Source organism: Dermochelys coriacea, chromosome 1 (assembly GCF_009764565.3).
Source record: "Dermochelys coriacea isolate rDerCor1 chromosome 1, rDerCor1.pri.v4, whole genome shotgun sequence".
Classification (NCBI taxonomy): Eukaryota; Metazoa; Chordata; order Testudines; family Dermochelyidae; genus Dermochelys; species Dermochelys coriacea.
The window spans coordinates 99318991-99342468 of record NC_050068.2 but is presented as its reverse complement, the minus strand read 5'-3'; the positions used below and the strand labels follow the sequence as shown (position 1 = coordinate 99342468).

The 23478-nt window shown below is 43.5% G+C and overlaps 1 protein-coding gene across 5 annotated transcripts in view; it reads left to right on the top strand.

The window, feature by feature from the left end:
- Window positions 1-15589: 15589 nt before the first annotated feature.
- The window catches only part of DOCK9 (dedicator of cytokinesis 9), a 336811-nt gene continuing 328922 nt past the window's right edge, over window positions 15590-23478 (top strand). For 3 of the 5 annotated variants that reach the window (XM_038385871.2, XM_038385827.2, XM_038385787.2), the window contains exon 1: window positions 15591-15878. In XM_038385871.2, the coding sequence (XP_038241799.1) occupies window positions 15759-15878 (120 nt within the window). In that variant the 5' untranslated portion in view covers window positions 15591-15758. Of the gene's footprint in view, window positions 15879-23478 lie in introns of all 5 variants that reach the window. The other 2 variants (XM_043504710.1, XM_043504713.1) reach the window with 2 other exon arrangements.

Below are 23478 nucleotides of genomic sequence, written 5' to 3'. Positions count from 1 at the left end.
CTCTACTCTACACTGTAGTATGCTTTAAAGTTTTTAACAGTAATTTATTTAATCTTAATAACTAAGCACTAGATTGTGACATTACCTTCTATCTAGTGTATAGGGCAGTATGTTTTTGTGCTTTCTCTGAAGCAGCTGTGGAGGAAGATTTATGATACAGGGAGTCAGTCTCCTGCCATGTCTTTCCACAGCTTCAGGAAGGGAGTCAACTGAGTTAGGTATAGACCCAGCTCAGTGGTGGCAGCTGCTGGCATAGCTATTTTGCTGGGTGCATAGGGATGGCAGAACCAATGCTCTGCCTACTTTCATTCTCTCCGAACGTGAATGAGGGGGCAGAGGGGAAAAATAATGGCTCTATGGAGATTGCTTCCCCAATTGCACTGCTTTGCATGATGTCAGGCCATGATTTGGCCCTAAACAAGAGTCACTTTTGCAGCTCTTACTCATTTGGGTTTTCTAGTGATTTCAGAGAGGTTACTTGTGTGAATATTATTATTGTTAGGAACGTTTGCAGGATCTAGGCTCTAGTTGGCTGTTAAATCATTGCTAACTTATAGACATACAAATGCTTTAAAAGAAGTGTAAAGTTGGTTTTTTTTTTCTGGGGAGTTTTTTTTTTGGGGGGGACTGGCATACAGTCAATTAAAAGTAAACAGTGGTCCTTTAAAACATTTCAAAAATAGTTTTTTAAATATGGAATCAACAAAATAATAGCAAGAGGATAAAACAATAGTCAAAACCTAAAACAGAAATTAAAGCAAACTAGCAACCAGGATGAACAATAGAGGTATATCAAAAGCATACTTTATACATTAGTTTATACCCAGTAGATTTTTCTGAGTATGACAATCTCAGTTAGATGAGTAGTATTAATGACAACTAGCTGAAGTGGAATGGAGGGAAACATCGTAAGTATGTATCAGTACATTACATAGTAGTAGTAGTAGTAGTTTATTAATATTAAACATTTACTTGTGGTAACAGGTCCTCAACTAAGTCAGAGCCCATTTGTGGTAGGCATTGTACAAACACATAGTGTATGACAGTTGAAGCATGTTCTTTTTTCTTGTGGAGAAACATATCTAGAATCTGTATGTGAGAAACTTGGTTCTTCCTTGCCAGCAAATATCTGTGCTGAATCAGGTATTCTGCCATGGAACTGAGATCCATGATCTTCTGGATACGTATACAGTGTAAACAATTTCAGATTATTACATCTCAGTAGAGTGCTGATTTGTCCTGTCTTATTTTCACACATACTGTCACTTTTTTTTTCCTAGTCCAAGTCCCTGAAACTATATACAAAATGCCTGTGAAACTGGGGGAGACTTTGTGAAGTTATCATGTCGAAGAGTTAGTTACCTCCGATGAAAGAAGGTAGTAGCTGTAACTTATGAGTGTATAATCAAACACAGGCTGTGATGGATTTGTAGTCCTAAGGGCTGCTCTGAATTGCATTACCTATGGTGGTCCAATAGAGACCTGTGCATCAGCTGGGGAGTAGGCAAAGTGCTATGTGCTCCATCTTTGCACTGGACGTGCTGCCTCTTACATGGAGGTGGGGACAGCAGGTGATTTAAAGTCAGGTACACCATCTCTGTACCACTCAAAGATTCCCCCACCAGGAGAATCTTCACTGGTATCTTTAGGGCAGCTTTCCAGCTCCTATGAGCTGCTGAGGATCTGGTCATATATTTTAAAAACAAGGGCTTGGCACAAAAAGTCTCTACTCTTTGTAAGAACTTAATTAAAAAAGGTAAAAGGAGTAGAGGATTTTTCTACAATCTTTTTGGAAGTAGATACAAGGATTAATAACCATGAATTAATATTCTATTAATAAAATGTACACAACAGCATACCCATTGGAATGGACACTATAGAGAGTTTTTTTTTTTTTAAACAATACTTTCCCTCTCCGGAGGAACGTAGAACCTAAATAACTTTCCAAACCATCAAGTCTTATGTGTGTACTTAACTTTACACACGAGTAGATCCCTTCAAGTCTGTGGGACTTACTCTCTTATGGAAAGTTAAGCACGTACGTAAGTCTTTAGAGGAGAAAGGCCAAAATCATACAAAGGGAAAGTAACAGACAAAAGAAAAAGGTAGGGAAAGAAGGTATGAGTGTTAAAGCAAATAAAGATAATATGAATAATTATAATATAAGGATAATAAAGCTCTACATTAGGGCTGTCAATTAATCGCAGTTAACTCATGTGATTAATTCAAAAAAATTAATTGCGATTAATTGCAGTTTTAATCTCACTGTTAACCAATAGAATACCAATTGAAATTTATTAAATATTTTTGGATGTTTTTCTACATTTTCAAATATCGATTTAAATTACAACACCACATACAAAGTGTACAGTGCTCACTTTATATTATCATTTTTACAGTGCAAATATTTGTAATAAAATCATTTTTCAATTAATGTCCTACAAATACCATAGTACAATCTCTTTACCATGAAAGTGCAGCTTACAAATGTAGATTTATTTTTGTTACATAACTGCAGTCAAAAACAATGTAAAACTTTAGAGCCTACAAGTCCACTCAGTCCTACCTCTTATTCAGCCAACTAAGATGACAAACAAGTTTGTTTACATTTATAGGAGATAATGCTGCCCACTTCTTATTTGCAATGTCACCTGAAAGTGAGAACAAGCATTCGCATGGCACTTTTGTAGCCAGCATTGTAAGATATTTACATGTCAGATATGCTAAACATTTGTATGCCCCTTAATGCTTCGTCTACCATTCCAGAGCACACGTTTCTTTGCTGATGACACTCGTTAAAAAGTAATGTGTTAATTAAATTTGTCATTGAACTCCTTGCGGGAGAATTGTATGTCTCCTGCTCTGTTTTACTCACATTCTGCTATAATATGAAATACATAGCAGAGTTTCGGATGGTGACCCAGCACATGTTTGTTTTTAAGAACACTTTCACTGCAGATTTCACAAAACACAAAGAGGGTACCAATGTGAGATTTCTAAAGATAGCTACAGCACTTAATCCACTCAACCCAAGGTTTAAGAATCTGAACTGCCTTCCAAAATCTGAGAGGGATAAGGTGTGGAGCATGCTTTTAGAAGTCTTAAAAGAGCAAAACTCAGATGAGGAAACTACAGAACCAGAACCACCAAAAAAGAAAAATCAACCTTCTCCTGGTGGCATCTAATTCAAATGATTAAAGTGAACATGCATCGGTCTGTACTGCTTTGGATCATTATTGAGCAGAACCCATCATCAGGATGGATGCATGTTCTCTGGAATGGTGGTTGAAGCATGAAGGGACATATGAATCTTTAGTGCAGCAGGCATGTTAATATCTTGCAATGCCAGCAACAACAATGCCATGCGCACATCTGTTCTCACTTTCAGATGACATTGTAAACAAGAAGCGGGCAGCATTATCTCCTGCAAATGTAAACAAACTTGTTTGTCTGAGTGATTAGCTGAACAAGAAGTAGGACTGAGTGGACTAGCAGGCTCTAAAGTTTTACATTGTTTTAGTTTTGAATACAGTTTTTTTTGTACATAATTCGACATTTGTAAGTGCAACTTTCATGATAAAGGATTACATTACAGTACTTGTATGAAGTGAACTGAAAAAAATTTGTACAGCAACTAGTTGTAATCAAAAATTGAGCACTGTACACTGTTGTAATTGAAATCAATATATTTTAAAATGTAGAAAACATCAAAAAATATTTAAATGGTATTCTATTGTTTTACAATGTGATTAATTTTTGTAATCCCTTGACAACCCTACTCTACCTAATAAAGAGGGTGAATTGGATAATGTATTAAACTTCTGCATGTAGTGATCCTGCCAGGTAGTGCCTAAAATCGACATTTGGAACCATTTTGGTCCTGACAAGAAGATACTAGACAACTGTTTTATTTTGTGAAAAGACTTCCAAGGGGGGAACCCCAAACCTATAAATATTAGTATTACAACAGTTGTGATAGTGATTTGTGACTACCTGGGAGGAAGGAGTAATATCTTCCAGTGTCAAATATGGTAGCTGGAAGATTCACCTTTGTCCAGCTTGTCCTTGTCCGTCCTTCCACGAATGCAAATAGACGCCATACCATTCTATTTTGTTGAGAGCACATTTTTTCCATTTCTGGCCAGAGCTCTGTTATAGGAGCAGCCCAGCGCGTTTTTGGTCTGCCCAGCGATTGCTTGTGGTCTCTGGGGAGCCAGTCACTGATGTGGGTTGTCCACCTATTGTCGTGCCTGCGGACTACATTACTTGCCCATCTTCGCTTTGCATCATATATTGCCTGCACTGCATCGGTGGGACATTAAAGTATTAAAATATTATTATTCCAACATCTGGGGTCACATCCTGGGGCATCTCACAGCTAAGAGCGCCAAACCCATGTGAGATTGTCAGAAATCAGGTAGACACCTAGACTGGTGGTATATTCTATCATTAGATTTCGCCAAGCCAGTAACCAAAGTGTTCTCCTGGATCACTATATTAGTTTTACCATGGAGTCGCAGACAATCCCATTATGCTCTCTAGCTTCTCTTTACCTCCCAGACAAACTGGACTTTATGATGAAAGGTTATTAAAACCAAAATTCACCACATATTAGGTTTTTCCAATCCCAAGGGATCGGTCATACACCAGGTGTTCATGATATTCCCAAAAACAATGCTAATTTCTTTAGTAAACTAAAATTAAGGATTTATTGGCTAAGAAACAGAAATGAGTTATTAAAAGGTTAAAGCAGATAAAATACATTACAGTTGGGTCAGAGTTTGTAGTCCAAATGATAGCTGAGGTGTAGTAGTCTGACAGTCTCTTAGAGTCTCTTCATAAATTCCTCAGGGTTTGGGGACCTCTGTTTGTTAGCTGGAACACTCTCTGACAGCATTCAGATGAATCAGAGATAAAGTTGAACTTTAAATTGGTTTAAAATCTGATTAACTTAAACTGGCAGAAAACTTTGTGTGGATACTCTTAATTCAATTTAAACCTAGTGTGACGGGTTCTCCCCAGGGTGTCACTGGCCCCCCCCCCCACCAGTAAAGGGCTCCCTTTACACTGTACTGCTGTGACGAGCCTATACTTTCACCAGCACACATACAGGTAGGGACACACCTAGCTGCAGTTACATGCAGATGCTGTGATCAGCACTGCATGGGAAGGCTCCAGCTAGGGAACTTCCCTGCTACTCAGGCACGCACCCCTGTAGAGTGTAAGCACAAAATTATACCAGCTTGTGCTGCACAGGGAACTTTACAGCATAAACTCATGAAATTCCCCCCCAAATATGGAGAGGAATGTACAACAGCTTTTTGCCAGGAGTTATGACTCCCACCCACTAGTTTTATACAAAGCAAAAACAAGTTTATTAACTACAAAAGATAGATTTTAATTGATTATAAGGGATAGCAAATAGATCAAAGCAAATTACCTAGCAAATAAAAATGCAATCTAAGCTTAATATACTAAAGAGATTAGATATGAATAGCAGATCCTCACCCTAAGTAATGATACAAGCAGGCTGCAGATTCTTAAGGGGCAAGATGAACTTGCTTACAGCTTGGAATCCCAAGGTGTTCCAGTCACAGGCTAAAAATTCCTGCAGCCTGGGTCCAGCGCTTCCCCCCCCCCCACCATTCAGTCTTTGTTATTCAGGTGTTTTCAGGAGTCTTTTTGGGTGGGGAGTCAGTGAAGAACCCTGATGATGTCACTCCCCTGCCTTTATAGCTTTTGCATAGGGCAGGAACCCTTTGTTTCAAAGCTTGGTTCCCATGCCAGCCAGTAGAAAAACACTGATATCCCAAGATGGAGTCCAGCACCAGGTGACCTGGTCACATGTCCCTGTAGTGTCACAATAGCCATTATTCAGAGGCGGTCTGCAGCATCCTCAGGAAGGCCCCCAGGTGGGAGATAAGCTTCTTCTAATGCCTGTTGTTTTCTCGAATGGCCCTTCCCCACCCATCTTTTCAGAATTAAAGCATTTTATCTAGTGGGCGTTCCCCAGGTATAAATACATTTGTAACACAGATACATAGTCAATATTACTAACTTCATATACAAAATTTAAACATGTATACAAATAAGATAATCATATTCAGAGGATCATAACCTTTCCAGTGACACCTCACATGACTTATCTTGCATAAAATACATTATGATTATGTCAATCATATTATAATATCACTATAAAGACTATGGTGTGCAGTGTCACACCTAGTTTATACTGATTTTCTTTAACTCCAATTATATGGGACAGGTTTAAAATGAATTGAGTGAAACAAAATTCATAAATAATTGATTTAAAATAATTTAAGAGCATCCATACAAGGTTTTGCACTAGTTTAACTAAACTGGTTTAAAATCATGCTGTTAGTTAAACCAGAAAAGGTCTATGGGACAAATCCTGCTCACCTTACATGAATAACCCTACAGAAGTTAATGGCTCTGCTTTTATATATAGGAGAGCAGGTTTTTACTATAACATTGTAGGAGGAATGTAGGTAGGAAGTAAATATGAATTTGAGCCATGATGCTAGAATTAAACTTATTCTAAAAAAGTCCCATAATTCTCTTATGAACTAGTGCAAAGACAGAAAATGAAGTATAGTATATTGCACTAAAATTATACTTGGAATTTATTTACATAGAGGGACTATAATTATCCAGTTGGAATTTGATCAGGACATGAGAGTTAACACCTCTGCACTTGTGGGGGGGGAAAAAAAAGCTGTATCGATCCAGTGCATCAGTGGAAATTAGATCATTATAGAAACGTTTTGTTTTGTTTATATAAATATTAGCATACTTGCACTGAATATTACAAACTATGTTAAAAAATAGCATTTAGAATTGTATCTGGATGTGTAGTAAGATTATTAATAAATTACATGTACTGTATTAATCAGTCCTTAAAATTGTATTAGCAGAATGACAATATAAGATTTAAAAAAATAAAGTTCCACTGAAACAGTGACATTTTGTGAAGTAGAGGTGTGTGTGTGTGTGTGTGTGTGTGTGTGTGTGTGTGTGAAAGGTGTATGAAAGACGATGTGCTGCCAGTATTTTAATTAGTGACTTGTAATTCCTCCCACCCCTCAACATGTGACGTATCCTGCTTCCCAGGGTTGTGAATTCTCACAAAGTTAAGAGTAAGTGACTGAGGAATCTTGGTCTCCTCTATTTTCAAAAAGAAAATCAAACAAACAAATAAAACACCCCCCCCCACAAATATAATCAAGAAAGGAGACAACACCACAAAGAACCTTGTAATACATTCACTTGGTGGAAATATTTATTTATAAATGTATTAAATATATTGATAGTATATATCATGGTGTCTATTCAGCTTCAACCATTTGAATTAGGGAGATGAAAAGAGCTTGTAGGTCGGGATATTCTTTGCTGGAAATTCATATATATTTATATATTTCTGAAGAGTAATTTTTTGTCATTAGAGTGCCCCAGACTGTATCAGTGATTATGTAATCAATTTATCAACATATATATGATGATATATTAAAACTCTGGTGCATTCCAATATAAAAACAATTGCTATTCAGAAACATTTTTAAGAGCCTCTTGTAAAAAATGATGTTTTTGAGAAGGATAGATTAGTAGTAGCTAGAAAGGAGGTACCTCAGTAAGAGGCAGAGAAATATTTCTATTGATAGGAGAATTTTAACAAGGGGCTCCTGTGAACCTACTCTAGCACATTATTGAAGGCAATAGTACATTTTACTACAAAAAGTACATCATACATCTGTCTCAGTGAGCTATTTAAATGGAGATATTTTTGCTCCAGCCTTGAGGTGCATGCATACACAGACACACACACACACAAGCCTCTGAAGCAGTGATTGTAATAACATTTTGTCATAGTTAAACTGATGCCTATAAATTCTGCAAAAATATTCCAGGTTCAGAACATGTTTGTCGAGAATCATCCCTCTAAAGCAGTGGTTTTCAAACTGTGGGTTGCAACCCAATACTCGGTCGCAGAATGTAAGGCACTGGGTCACAACAGCGCTGGGTCAGCACCACCGACCAGGCCGTTAAAAGTCCTATCAGCGGTGCTACCTGGCTAAGGCATGCTAGTCCCTACACCACGCTGTGCCCCGGAAGCAGCCAGCAGCAGGTCCGGCTCCTAGGTGGATGGGTGGGCCATAGGGCTCCGCGCACTGCCCCATCCTCAGCAACGGCTCCGCACTCTCATTGGCCAGGAACCAGCCAATGGCAGCTGGGAGAGGGGCGGTGCCTATGGGCGAGAGCTACACAGAGCCGCTTGCGTGCCTCTGTTCAGGAGTCAGACCTGCTGCTGGCCACTTTTGGGGTGCAGCGTGGACCAGGGTGCCAGGAAGTAATGGAAGCCTGCCTTAGAACCCCTGCTGTGCCATTGACCAGAAGCTGCCCGAAGTAAGGCCAAGCCCCAACCCCACGTCCCAATCTCCTGCCCCAGCCCTGAGCCCCCCCAAATCTGGAGCCCTTTCCTGAACCACAAATCCCTCATCCCTGACCCCACCCCAGAGCTTGCACCCCCAGCCCAGAGCCCTAACCCCTCCCTCACCCCCAGCCCCCGTCCCAGCCCAGAGCCCCCTCACACACTCTGAACCCCTCATTCCCAGTCCCACCCTGCACCCCTCACCACTGCACCTCAATCCTCTACCCCAGCCCTGAGTCCCTCCCAAACCTCTCATCCCCAGCTCCGCTGGGTTGCGAGCATCAATAATTTTCTTCAACTGGGTGGCAACATTTTTTTTTTTTTAAAAAACACTGCTTTCAAGGCTACCGTCGAGCTCCATAACATGCTTTCTGCAAGCAGACCCCTGTGCCCATGTGGAGCCCCACTGACTTCAGTTGTTTGTCTGCACATATCTAGTTGCATGATAAATTCCCACACCACCTCATCTATGCAAAGAAGTGCCATCACATCACTTCCACCCTCAAACATGACCGTTCATTTGAATATCCAATTTAAAATTGCCCATTGATTTTTAAAATCTACAGACTGTATCATGGACCTCAGGCATCCCTAATGATTGCCTCCTTAATCTTCCACTGATCTAGCATTGACCATATCTCTGCCCATTTTAAAGCTTTGGTGACTATTGGTTTGACAGCCTTTTCCTTTTTCATAGATTTACAGTTTGTTTGTTTTTTTTTTAAGGCCAGAAGGGACTACTATGATAATCTAGTCTGGCTTCCTGCATAACACAGACCTTACAATTTTACGACAGTAGAACCTCAGAGTTACAAACACCAAAGTTATGAACTGACCAGCCAACCACACACCTCATTTGGAACCAGAAGTACACAATCCGAGAGCAGCAGAGGCAAAAACCAAAACAAAAACAAAAAATGCAATACAGTACTGCTAAACATAAACTACTAAAAAAATAAAGGGAGAGCAGTATTTTTCTTCTGCAATCTGCATAGTAAAATTTCAAAGCTGTATTAAATCAATGTTCAGTTGTAAATTTTTGAAAGAACAAACTAACTTTTTGTTCAGAGCTACAAAATATCAGAGTTAGGAACAATCTCCGTTCCTGAGGTTTTACTGTAAGTGATTCCTTCATCCAGCCCAACGCTTCTGGTTGAGCTACAGCACATATTTTAGAAAGATATCCAATCTTCATTTAAAAATATCAAGTGATAGAGAATCTACTATATCCCTAAGTAAATTATTCCAACTGTTAGTGTTAGCTGCCCTCATATTAACAAACGTGTGCCTTATTTCTAGTCAGAATTTGTCTATCTTCAGCTTTCAGCCACTTGATCTTGTTATGCCTTTGCTTGCTAGTATTTGAAATCTTCTCTTCACATAAGTGTTTATAGACCATGATCAAGTTACCTCTTAATCTTTTCTTTGTTAAACTAAATAGGTTGATCATCTTCAGTCTGTCACTGTAAGGCAGGTTTTCCAAACCCTGAATGGTTCTTTTTTAAAACCCTTTCCATTTTGTCATCACTATTTTTAAAGTATAGGAGACCAGAAGTGGACACTGTATTCCATTAATGGTCTCACTAATGCCATATATAGTAGCAATAACCCTACACTATTTCTACTCAATATTCCCCTGCTTATACATCCAAGAATCGCACCATGATCCCACGTCCTTGTGAGTCATTGCTTTCCAAAATACAGTGACCCATGCTATAAGTGAGATCTATATTGTTTGTTTTTAAATGACTTTTCATTTAGCTTAAAAAATGTTGTTTAAGTGAGCTCAGTTTACTGTGAACTCCAGATTGCTCTGTAGAACTGATTCGTTCTTGTATTTACTACTCCAATTTTTGTGTCATCTTCAAATTTTTATCAGCAATGATTCTATATTTTCTTCATTGATAAAGATGCTTAATAACATTGGGTCAAGAACCAATCCTTGTGGGATCTTCATTAGAATTCTCACTGATACAGACAATTGATAAGGGAAGCTAAAGGTAATTCATGACAACTAAATTTATAATGCTTGCTATCAACTTCCTCCTTTTCCCATTTGCTTTACCTATTTGCTTTCACTTCCGTTTTTAGCTAGGACTGATTTTTAACTGACAAAGGTATCTTTTGTGATTGTGGAATTGTGATTTTGGAGGAGAAGGGTCACCTGGTAAGCTTTTCTTAAATAACTCCTAATTATCATTCACATTGGGAGGAAATTTTTAAATAAAAATCTATTTTGTTTATACCTGTTTTCAGCTTTGGGAAACTGACCCTATTAAAGAAATTACCAAGTATACATATTGCTTGTTGGGCCCTTATTCTGTTTACATATAACAAATAAATATAATTAGGTTGTGATCCCTTGCACCTAAACGAACACTAACTTTTAATTCAGTAATCAATTCATCTTGATCTGTCAGAATGAAGTCTACTGTAGAATTTCCCTAGGTAAAGTGTAATACTGCTTGTGTTAGAAAATTCTCTAATTTTTAAAAATTCCAAGCAGGTTTCTCTAGTGACAGCAAGAGATCTCCTGCATTTGTTGCCTAGATGGAAATATCCCATGATAACCCAGTTTTAGTTTCTAGTCACTATAGATATGTTTAAAAAGCTGTTCATCCTATTCTCTAGTCTGAGTTGGGGGTTCTATGACAGACTCTCATTGGTACTCCATGTTGTGATTTGTCAGCTGGAACAGGGCTGAACTGTCAAATACTCTAAAGTAGCCAGTGATTTTAACATTCCAATTATGTGAATCCTCCCACCATATTTCACTAATACCTATGTTGGCCAATTTCTTTTAATGAATTAGCATTTCTAATGTCTCTTTATTGCCCAGGCTTCAAGCGCTTGTACACAGGGCATGAATAAATCTCAAGATGCCAAGGAACACAGGAAGGACTAGATCCACCAAGATACTTGTAGGTACTTAAACCCCAGTTTTAGGAGCCACTGTGATCCACACAATCCTGTTCATCTGCTGCCTAATCCCTAATCCTAAACTCACGCAATGCCCACTTTTTCAGAGTAAAAACTCCCTTTGTGCCTCACTTTCAGCCGCTGGGGCTTGCATACTGCTGCCTCACTTCAGGTATTCAGATGCTTATCTTCCACCTGAGCCCAGCCCAATTTATAAACCAGGGAAGATAGGCAAAAGAGCATATATCCCACATGTGGGACTGATCTAGTCTGCATGGTCTGAACACACCTAACTGGTTCAGGCACCATTCAAAAATGTATCCAAAAGAGGAAATGGGGCTGTCAACCTCATAACTTTTAGCTCAGCTGGGGTGTGGGAGATCTAAGTTCAATGTACCCCTCTGCCTGATGAGGAGAAGGGACATACCCTGGTCAAATCCTACCTTTCAGGACGGTGCCCTAAACCACTGAGCTATGGGATATTCTGATCTGGTGCTCTATCAGTCTCTCGATTTGAAACTGTTCCACTTTTGCTAAATTGGAGTCACTGGAGCAGGGGGGCTGGAGCCTAAGTCTCCTGCTTTCCAGATGGATGTCCTAACCACAAGACAAAAATATTTCTCACTCACTCTGACCCAATTACTATTTAATTTTTTAATCCAAAGTGGAACAGCTTCCACAGGAGAGGTGGAGGGCTCCCCAACACACACATACATGCATCAGAGTGGGTGCGGGGCTGGAGCACCCATGGGGAAAAATTAGTGGATGCTCCACACCCACCAGCAGCCAAGCTCCCCCCGCCCCCTACTTGCCTTCTCCTCCCCCAAGTGCACCGTGTCCCTGCTCCTCCCCCTTCCAGCACTTCCTGCCCGCCGCCTAACAGCTGTTCGGCAGCGCTTGGGACTTTCGGGGAGGGAGGGGGAGGAATGGGGATGCGGCGCTCGGGGGAGGAGGCGGTAAAGAGGCAGGGACTTGGGGGAAGGGGATGGAATTGGGGCAGGGTGAGGGTGGTGCAGGGGCAGGGCCAGGGGCGTGGGGTGTGTGCGTGTGTGTTGAGCACCTATGGGGCAGAGAGCATTCATGAGGACAGTCACCTAACAGGTGGGAGACACCTCTTCGAATCCTGTCTCCCCAGCAAGCAGAGAGGGGGAATCAAATCTGGGACTCCCATTTAAAAGTACTTACCTGTGGACTGAAAGCTATAAGGTTGGTGGCACGTGCATCACTTCCTTCTCTGGTGTTTCCTGCACAAAGCAGATTAGATTCCTAAACTGTCTGACTCCAGCAGAGGCGTTCCGAACTGTGGATTGCAAGAAGAGATAGGTGCTTCCCTGCTGTCCAAATTTAGATGTCTAACTCTGTGAGGAGGCAGCATTTTGGTCATGCCCCTTGCACCAAATGCACACATACACTACCTGCCCCAGGGGGCAGGTAATCATAGATGCTGCATTGAGTACAATAAACTGGATAGTCCCCACTTCGTTGCTGGACATCCCTGTTCACTCCTGTAGCGTGTTCCTTTGTTGATGTTTTAATTTTATCGGGGTGTTTTTGGTCTTAAGGATAAAGAAGTTTAAAGAACATTAAGTGCATCTAACCCACCCGCAGTAACCTGCCCCTTGGTGAAGGGTTGATGGGTAAAGGGCTTAGGGATGAACGCCTCATTAAGATGCTTTCCACCTTGCCTAGGAGACAGTGCACAGTCCCCAAGCAAACAGACCAAACAGTATATTTCAGTCAAGCAGCAAGCACACCACAAACACACTACAGAAAACAAACTTACCCCAAGAGTCATGTAGTCGCTTCTCCTTCACCTGGAGAGCTCCCTCACAAAACTAGTTAGTGCTCCTGTTCATTAGCTCCCCTGGTTGTTTAGGAGTGAGCTTTTTAAACTTCTGGTTTTCCTGAATATTCCCAGCCCCTGGTTAAGGGTCGATGGGTGCTAAAGGGCTTAGGGATCCCATTGCTTTGCTGCTAACTTTCTAGGTATCCAATCTCCAAGTCTCTTTATGGATCTGGGCCAAGATCCTTTACTTTGATAATACCTTGAGGCTGAATTATGTTTGTTTTATTTGTACTGTCTTTATCCCTTAACCTTTGCTGCATTCCTGCATATTTCTGCCTCAGAGACACTAAATATGATCAAAAAAAGAAAAGGAGTACTTGGGGCACCTTAGAGACTAATACATTTGTTAGCCTCTAAGGTGCCACAAGTACTCCTTTTCTTTTTGCGAATACAGACTAACACGGCTGCTACTCTGAAACCTGAATATTATCAGTAGCTGTATGTTTGTGGTGCCCAAAGGCCCCAATGAAGAACAAGGATTACCTGCATTATGTGCTGTACAAAAAAATGCTCTGTGACCCAAAGAGTTTACAGACTTGTTTTCAAATCTCAAAAAGAAAAGGAGTACTTGTGGCACCTTAGAGACTAACAAATTTATTTGAGCATAAGCTTTCGTGAGCTACAGCTCACTTCATCGGATGCTACAGCTACAAATGCATCCGATGAAGTGAGCTGTAGCTCACGAAAGCTTATGCTCTAATAAATTTGTTAGTCTCTAAGGTGCCACAAGTACTCCTTTTCTTTTTGCGAATACAGACTAACACGGCTGCTACTCTGAAACCTTTCAAATCTCAGATTGTCTCCCTTGACTACACCACTGAATTGTTCTTTTCATGTGGGAAGTGTAAAATGATTTAACTCAGTAAAATGTTTTTGCGGTTTGTGGGAAAGATGCTTTAGTAAGAGTCTCTGATCCTTCAAGCACTTACTCACAAAAGTAACTTTATTCACATGACTAATTCGATTGAGTTTAGTAGGACTAGTCATATGACAATAGTCCCTCAGTGGAAATTCATTGGGACAACTCACCTGAAAAAATGACTTTACCTAAACCAGCTTGTAGGGCTGGGCACTAAAGTTTCAGTCCTGCAAACATACTGATATGTAACTTTACTTAGCTAAACTTTCTATCAGTGTGACTCAAGCTTTACAGATAGGCAAAGCAAAAACGTTGATTAAACTTCATTATTTTTTTCCAATGTATGTGTATAAATATTGGTGCTTGATAATGAACCAAAAAGACTGATTTTTTTCAAATCTGCTATGAAACTTAATTGCTGTAGTCCTATTTTGAATAACTTTTAAAAATATCTTCCTAGGTTAAATAAGTGCATTGATAAAAATTAAAAGCACATATTTAAATATCAAAATGATCTATTGCAATTCACAAAACAATATTAAGGAAGAAAGGTGCTGTAGTTAACACAGTGCTGCAGCTGGCATCTAGTGTAAACCCAACTGCAGCTAGGATGTGGGGAGCATCTCCCTTTGCAGTGGTGGACATAAAATAGCTGATGCTATCAACTGCAGCAAAGACAGGTCCAGTCCAAGTTTAGGCATACTTCTCAACCTGCCACGGTGCAGATGCAGGCTGCCTAATCTGACAAAGACCCCAAATGAGGGATGTACGACTCCCTACCTGTAGGAAAATTATAGAGGGGAAATTAATCCTTTTGGTTTAGAGATTTCTTTCTATCACTACATCTTCATGGCTCCTTATAGTCTGATGTAAATAATTCTCAACCATAAAAGCGAGCAGGACCACGCGGCGTGTAACTGTGGGGTTCATCTAATACGTGACACCCCTTTGAGCGAAGACAGGGAATTTGGGAGGTCAAAGCTGCTGTGTGCCTGGCGAGGGCCCCGTACACAAGGCAGAGCCAGGGGCAGGAACAGGCCCTGCACCGACGGGGCCGAGGAGGAGGGTTGTGACACGCTGTTTCTGAAGGGCCACGGAGCGGCGCGCCAGGGCCTGCGCGCTCAGGGGCCTGCTCCCCGCCACCGATCCCGAACCCCGCCGGCGGGCCCCGCGCCAGCCCGCACAGGACGAGGCGGACCCGCCCTAGGCGCGGGGAGGCCGTGACGACGCGCTCAGCGCCAAGCGGGAATTTCCGGCTCACGCCAGCCCCGCCCCGATGTTGGCCGCGGCCTCAAGGGGAGACCAAAGGGCGGGGGGGACGGAGGGGGAGCGCGAGGACAGCAGCCGGGCAGGTCGCGCCGCGACCAATCCGACGCGGCCCGGGGAACAGGTGTGGGCGGGGCATGATGGGTGGCCCCACCCCTTCGCCGTCTCGGCTCCGCCAATCAGCGGCTGCGGCTGCCCTCCCCCCTCGTGTGACTCAGTGTTTGGGGTGGGGGAGCGGGGCGCACGCTAGGAGCATGGGCGGGGGGAGGGAGGGAGCGAGCGGCTACCTGAGAGGGCAGAGCCGCTCGGGCCGGCGCCAGCTGCGACACCGCCTCGCCGTCCACGGCCGGGCCATGGGGGCCGCGGAGTGAGCGGCCGGGAGCGCGGCGGCGGCAGCAGCAGCAGCGGCGGCGGCGGCGGCCATGTCGCAGGCGCTGGTCCCCCCGGAGACTCGGAAGTTCACCCGGGCGCTCAGCAAGCCGGGCACGGCGGCCGAGCTGCGGCAGAGCGTCTCCGAGGCGGTGCGGGGCTCCGTCTTCGTGGTAAGAGCCCGGCCGGTTGGGCGGCTGCGGGGTGCGTGGCCTGCGGGGACAGTGCCCGTCTCTCCCCGCACAGGGGGCTGGGGCGCATCCCCCCCAGGGTAAGCGGGAGCTGAGCGCATCCCCCGCCACCAGGGAGCCTGAGGCTGCCGCCGAGCTCCCCGTATCAACAGGGCTCCGACGCCCGCGGCGGGAGGGAGCCGCCGGGCCGTCACGGTGCGGGGCTTGCCCCTGGCTCGCGGCGGGGGGGCGCCTCCGGCTGGGCTGCGGCTCTGGCCCGGGCTAGGTGTCGGCGCGGCGGAGAGCCAGCCAGGGACGCTCCCTGCGTGGGCGGGGGCCGTAGCGGGGCTGTCCGCCGGCACAGGGCTGGGAGTCGCCGCCGGGCTCCTCGGTGCGGCTGCAAACTTCCATCCAGTCACCGCGCGTGTCCGTAGCGCGGTGCGGTGCGTGGAAGTCTGGGGGTGTGTCTGCGGAACAGGTAGAAAAGGAGGTGCGGTGGCACTTTGCGTGGCCTCCTCACCACGGTAACGCGTATGCTGGGTCGTTCCTCTTCATCTCTTCTCTGAAATCGTCCGAACCCCGGAATTAAACCCAGGCGTATTCGCGATGGGGTTGTAATCAAACAGGGTCTTGGGAGGGTTCAGTCACTACTCTGTGGACTCTGACTGGAAGGGAGCAAAGCTAGGCTGTGTTTCTGTCACTGAACCCCCACTAAGCCCTGGTCTACGCTACAGGTTTATGTCACTATAGCTATATCGCTCAGGGGTGTGCAAAATCCCACACCCCTGAGCAGTGCAGTTATACTAATTTGAGCCCCAGTGTAGATAGTGCTATGTTAACTGGAGGGCTTTCCATGTCCACATAACTACTGTCTTTGGGGGAGATGGAGTACCTATGTGCTGGGAGAAGCTCTCCCTGCTTCTTCACTGAACACTACAGTGCCATTGCCGCACTGGTGTAGCTGTAAGTGTAGACAGCCCCTAAGGAAGAGGGCGGCAAACTATGGCCTTCCTTCTGGCTCCTGAGCTCCTGCCAGGGAGTGGGGTCAGGACAGGCTTGCAGAGGAGCCAGCCCAACTCCCTGGCAACATCGTGAGCAGGGTGGAGGCTAGGCCCTGGCCTCTCCCCTTCTGCTCCCCTGTCTCCCTCACAGTCACAGTTCCCCCAGCACCTGGGCAGTGTGGCTGCAGCTCCAGGCAGGCGGCATGGCTATCGTGTGACCAGACCTGGTTCTCCGGGGTGGCGCAGTGAGGGGGAGTTCTGGGGCAGTGGGGGGTGGCCAAGAGGCTTGGGCCTTGCTGCCGGGGACAGGGGCAGAGCAAACCAGGGCCCTCCTCTATCTCCAGCACACTTGGTCCCCAGCAGCCAAGCCCAGATAGGGAGTGAGCCCTGCCTGACTGCCAGGAAGAGCAGCCAAACGAGCAGGGGAAACACACAGGGAAAGGACTGAGCCCTACTTTCCCCAACCCCACAGGTATAGTGGGGCAGGGAGAGCAGGGAGGGTTGGATAGGGGGTGGGGGGGCGCAGGAGGACAGTCAGGGGGTGGGGAGCAGGGAGAATTGGATAGGGGACAGGTGTCCCGGCGGGATGGTCAGGGGGCAGAGAGCAGGGGTGTTTGGCTAGAATGCAGGACTCCCGGGTGGGAGCAGGGGGTGTTGGATGGGGGTGGGAGTTCTGGGGGGCTGGAATGGGGGCGGGGCCAGGCCACGCCTTGCTGTTTGGGGAGGTATAGCCTTTCTCAGCTTTCCCTACCTTGCCTGCCATACAATTTTTATACCCGATGTGGCCCTAGGGCCAAAAAGTTTGCCCAGCCCTGCCCTAAGGCCATGTCTACAATGACAATTTTGTCATTAAAACTTTTTGTTGCTCAGGGGTGTGAAAAAGCACCCCCTTTAACGACAAAGGTTTTAATGATGAAAAGCACCGGTGTGGACAGCACTCCTGGTGACAAAGATGGGGCCCCACGGCAATAAAGAGCAGTTAAACATCACACCTTAAAATGGTGCAGCTGCACAGCCATGCCATTGTAAGATGCGCAGTGTAGACGTAGCCTTAGTCACTTAATCTCTCTGCCTCCTTTTCTCCAGCTTTAAAATGGGGACAGTAAGGCTCACCTATCGTTGTAAAGTGTTCCTGTATCTACAATTGAAAAAGCATCATAATACCCATCTACTCATTCTACAAATTAACTCCTATTTTTTGTAACTAGCAGGGTAACAAACTGTTGGACTCCCTTAATCGTTCCTCCTTTGAGTAGTTGCACTGACTCCAATGGGACTATTGGAGTAATAAGATATAAGGTAACACGCGTTAATGTATCTTTTTCTAGTAAACAGGAGGCCAGTAAGGACTGAATAGTGCAGAGATAGTCGTTCCCACAATCCCAGCATTGCTGATCGTGCTGAAAGGATCAGCAGAAAAATAGTTGATGTTGAATTTTATCTTAAGAACATAAGAACGGCCATACAGGTCAGACCAAAGATCCATCTAGCCCAGTATCCTGTCTGCCAACAGTGGCCAGCCAGGTGTCCCAGAGGGAATGAACAGAACAGGTAATCATTGAGTGATCCACCCCCTATCTCCCAGCTTCTGACACCGTCCCTGGCCATCCTGGCTAATAGCCGTTGATGGACCTATTCTCCATGAATTTATCTAGTTCTTTTTTGAACCTTGTTATAGTCTTGGCTTTCACAACATCTTCTGGCAAAGAGTTGCACAGGTTGACTGTGCATTGTGTGAAAAAATACTTTTGTTTGTTTTTAAACCTGCTGCCTATTAATTTCATTTGGTGACCACTACTTCCTGTGTTATGAGAAGGAATAAATAACACTTCCTTATTTACTTATGCCACATCAGTCATAATTTTATAGACCTCTATCATATCCCCCTTAATAATCTCTTTTCCAACTTGAGAAGTCCCAGTCTTATTAATCTCTCCTCATATGGAAGCCATTCCATACCCTAATAACTTTTGTTGCCCTTTTTTGAACCTTTTCCAATTCCAATATATCTTTTTTTTTTTTTGAGATGGAGTGTCCACGTTTGCACGCAGTATTCAAGATGTTGGCGTATATAGAGATGGATGTATATAGAGGTGATATATTTTGTCTTCTGATTTTTGTCTTTCTTAATGATTCCCAACTTCCGTTAGCTTTTTTGATTGCCACTGCACTTTAAGTGGATGTTTTCAGAGAACTATCCACAGTGACTCCAAGATCTTTCTTTAGTGGTAACAACTAATTTAGATCCCATCATTTTATATGTATATTTGGGATTGTATTTTCCAATGTGTATTACTTTGTATTTATCAACATTGAATTTCATCTGCTGTTTTGTGGCCTAGTCACCCAGTTTATGAAATCCCTTTGTAACTCTTTGCGGTCTGCTTGGGACTTAACTGTGATTTGCAAATTTTGCCACCTAACTGTTTACCCCTTTTTCCAGATCATTTATGAATATGTTGAATAGTACTGGTCCAGTACAGACCCTTCGGGGACACCACTATTTACCTCTCCATTCTGAAAACTGACCATTTATTCCTATCCTTTGTTTCCTGTCTTTTAACCAGTTACTGATCCATCCCTCTTATCCCATGGCAGCTTACTTTAAGTGCACTTGGTGAGGGACCTTGTCAAAGGCTTTCTGAAAATCTAACTACACTGTGTTCATAGTTTCCCCCTTGTCTGCATGCTTGTTGACCCCCTCAGCATTCTAGTAGATTGGCGAGGGATGATTTCCCTTGACAAAAGCCATGATGACACTTCCCCAACAAATCATGTTTATCTGTGTCTGATAATTCTGTTCTTCACTATAATTTCAACAAGTCTGGCTGGCACTGAAGTTAGGCTTACCAGCCTATAATTGCCTGGATCGCCGCTGGAGCCTTTTTAAAAAATTGGTATCACATTAGCTATCCTCCAGTCACCTGGTACAGAAGCTGATTTAAATGATAGATTACATACCACAGTTAGTCATAATTGTTGGTGTTGAAATGAATGGAAGAAGTTAATCTGTCTCAGAGCTACTTTTTCAGAAAGTTTTAAATGTATGAGAAGATAGCACTTCTTTGCAACCAGAAGGACTAAAACTTTTAAAAAGAGCTTGTATTCTGCAGTAACTTTTAGGGTTAGCAGATATATGATGTCAGCTACCAGCTCTGTAGCCAGTGCTTTTTGCATATTGCTATACTGATGGTATAACGAGGAATTTTTTTGATGGTGAGTTGGTGTAATAGTTTTTGAATTAAAAGAAAACAAACTTTACCATACACAGTATGTTTGTGGCTTTTCCCCACCTGGTTAATTTATAGAATAAATTTCCTCTTCCACTCTTCTTGTTTTGATTCTTCTGTTAAATCACTCCTTTCTCTATTCTTTTCTTCCTCTTTACCATTGTGAAGGCCATCCTGCTAATCCTTCACTATGATTAATTGGAGCATCTGATTCTTCTATTCTTGTACGCAGACTGTTTAACAACTCTGGACAAAGGCCTGTGATCATGGGACTTTCCTCCATTTACAAATTAGTTCTTTTTCTCCTTTTCTTCTGCCATGTGCCTTGTTAAGCAGCATTATTTTTTCATTCATTGAATTCCACATCCACCTTCAGCTTTTGAAGAGAGGAGATTGCTGGATATCGTGCTCTCTGTTCATGCGTTTTTTCAGAGACTATCTACCATGATCCATCTTTCTCTGTCACCAATTTTTCTTGCCTGCTATCCTTTAATCCCTCTACCTGTCATTTGACCAACTTCTGCTTGACTTCTCTATCCCAGTTTTTGCCCTTTCAACTCTGCCACCTGGATTTCCTGCTACTCTCCATCTGCTTTCTTCTCTTTACGTTCAGACTCATCGAGTTAATGGTATGAAACTTTTTTCCCCCAAGATCCTCTCCTGCAATTCCATATTGTATCCACTCCAATCTGGATTCTGCCCTCTCCTCCCCATGGAAACTTTCTAGCATATTTAGAAAGGCAGCATTTCAGAGTAGCAGCCGTGTTAGTCTGTATTTGCAAAAAGCAAAGGAGTACTTGTGGCACCTTAGAGACTAACAAATTTATTAGAGCATAAGCTTTCATGAGCTACAGCTCACTTCATTGGATGCATTCAGTGGAAAATACAGAGGGGAGATTTATATACACATACAGAGAACATGAAACAATGGGTTTTATCATACACACTGTAAGGATAGTGATCACTTAAGATGAGCTATTACCAGCGGGGGGGGGAGAAAACCTTTTGTAGTGATAATCAAGGTGGACCATTTCCAGCAGTTGAAAAGAACGTCTGAGGAACAGTGGGGTGAGGGGGTGAATAACATGGGGAAATAGTTTTACTTTGTGTAATGACTCATCCACTCCCAGTCTCTATCCCAGCCTAAGTTAATTGTATCCAGTTTGCAAATTAATTCCAATTCAGCAGTCTCTCGTTGGAGTCTGTTTTTGAAGTTTTTTTGTTGAAGAATTGCAACTTTTAGGTCTGTAATCGAGTGACCAGAGAGATTTGAATGTTATAATTCTTGATGTCTGATTTGTGTCCATTTATTCTTTTATGTAGAGACTGTCCAGTTTGACCAGTGTACATGGCAGAGGGGCATTGCTGGCACATATCACATTGGTAGATGCGCAGGTGAACGAGCCTCTGACAGTGTGGCTGATGTGATTAGGCCCTGTGATGGTGTCCCCTGAATAGATATGTGGACACAGCTGGCAATGGGCTTTGTTGCAAGGATAGGTTCCTGGGTTAGTGGTTCTGTTGTGTGGTTTGTGGTTGCCGGTGAATATTTGCTTCAGGTTGGAAGGCTGTCTGTAAGCAAGGACTGGTCTGTCTCCCAAGATCTGTGAGAGTGATGGGTCATCCTTCAGGATAGGTTGTAGATCCTTGATGATGCGTTGGAGAGATTTTAGTTGGGGGGCTGAAGGTGATAGGTAGTGGCGTTCTGTTCTTTTCTTTGTTGGGCCTGTCCTGTAGTAGGTGACTTCTGGGTAGTTTTCTGGCTCTGTCAATCTGTTTCTTCACTTCAGCAGGTGAGTATTGTAGTTGTAAGAATGCTTGATAGAGATCTTGTAGGTGTTTGTCTTTGTCTGAGGTGTTAGAGCAACTTCGGTTGTATCATAGAGCTTGGCTGTAGACAATGGATCGTGTGGCGTGATCTGGGTGAAAGCTGGAGGCATGTAGGTAGGAATAGCAGTCAGTAGGTTTCTGGTATAGGGCGGTGTTTATGTGACCATCGCTTATTAGCACTGTAGTGTCCAGGAAGTGGCTTTTTTGTGTGGACTGGTCCAGGCTGAGGTTGATGGTGGGATGGAAATTGTTGAAATCCTGGTGGAATTCCTCAAGGGCTTCTTTTCCATGGATCCTGATGATGATGATGTCATCACTGTAGCACAAGTAGAGTGGGGCATTAGGGGATGAGAGCTGAGGAGAGTTGTTCTAAGTCAGCCATAAAAATGTTGGCAGACTGTGGGGCCATGTGGGTACCTATCACAGTGCTGCTGATTTGAAGGTATACATTGTCCCCAAATGTGAAATAGCTATGGGTGAGGACAAAGTCACAAAGTTCAGCCACCAGGTTAGTCGTGGCATTATCGGGGATACTGTTCCTGACGGCTTGTAGTCCATCTTTGTGTGGTATGTTGGTGTAAAGGGCTTCTACATCCATAGAGGCCAGGATGGTGTTTTCAGAAAGATCACCGATGGATTGTAGTTTCCTCAGGAAGTCAGTGGTGTCTCGAAGATAGCTGGGAGTGCTGGTAGCGTAGGGCCTGAGGAGGGAGTCTACATAGCCAGACAATCCTGCTGTCAGGGTGCCAATGCCTGAGATGATGGGGCCTCCAGGATTTCCAGGTTTATGGATCTTGGGTAGCAGATAGAGTACCCCAGGGCGGGGTTCCAGGAGTGTCTGTGTGGATTTGTTCTTGTGCTTTTTCAGGGAGTTTCTTGAGCAAATGGTGTAGTTTCTTTTGGTAACCCACAGTGGGATCAGAGACAGCATGAAACTTAAAGCTTTCTGCTGTAGGAAGTGTATAATTGGCCTAATCTGTATAATGTGAAATAGCATACAGCCCTTTAGGCATCAAAACCTTACTATCCCTTGGAGAATCTGCATGTGAACCTTAAAAATGGAGTGAATTTGGAATTTCCTGGAAGAAGCCATGGAAGAATGCGGGTCCAGATTTTTTAGAAGCTGGTGCATCCTTAATGAGTGGGTAAAACTTTTTTCATTTTGCATACAAGGTGTCATAAATAAACACTTGCATGCCCAGCAGTGCTGAAAAGTAATATGCAAAACTGTATATTGTCAGGCACTGTTTAGATTTTCTCTAGAATGTTTTGTTGTATACTTGCTTGATTATAGTTTGATGTGTTAGGGAAGAGGGGGTCACTGTGTGCTGAGCTGAGCAGTCTGCTAGGCTAGGCTGAGAGCTCACTAATGAGACTCTAGCCTGCTATCCTTTGATCCCTAACCCTTTAGGATCCCTTGATAAGGAGGTGGGGCTAATTTAGGGATGCTGAGGCTTTAAAAAGCCAGCTCCTAGGCCATCAAAGGAGTTTTGCAAAAGAGTTTAGAGAGGGAATGTGAGAAGCAGATGCATCTAACATACT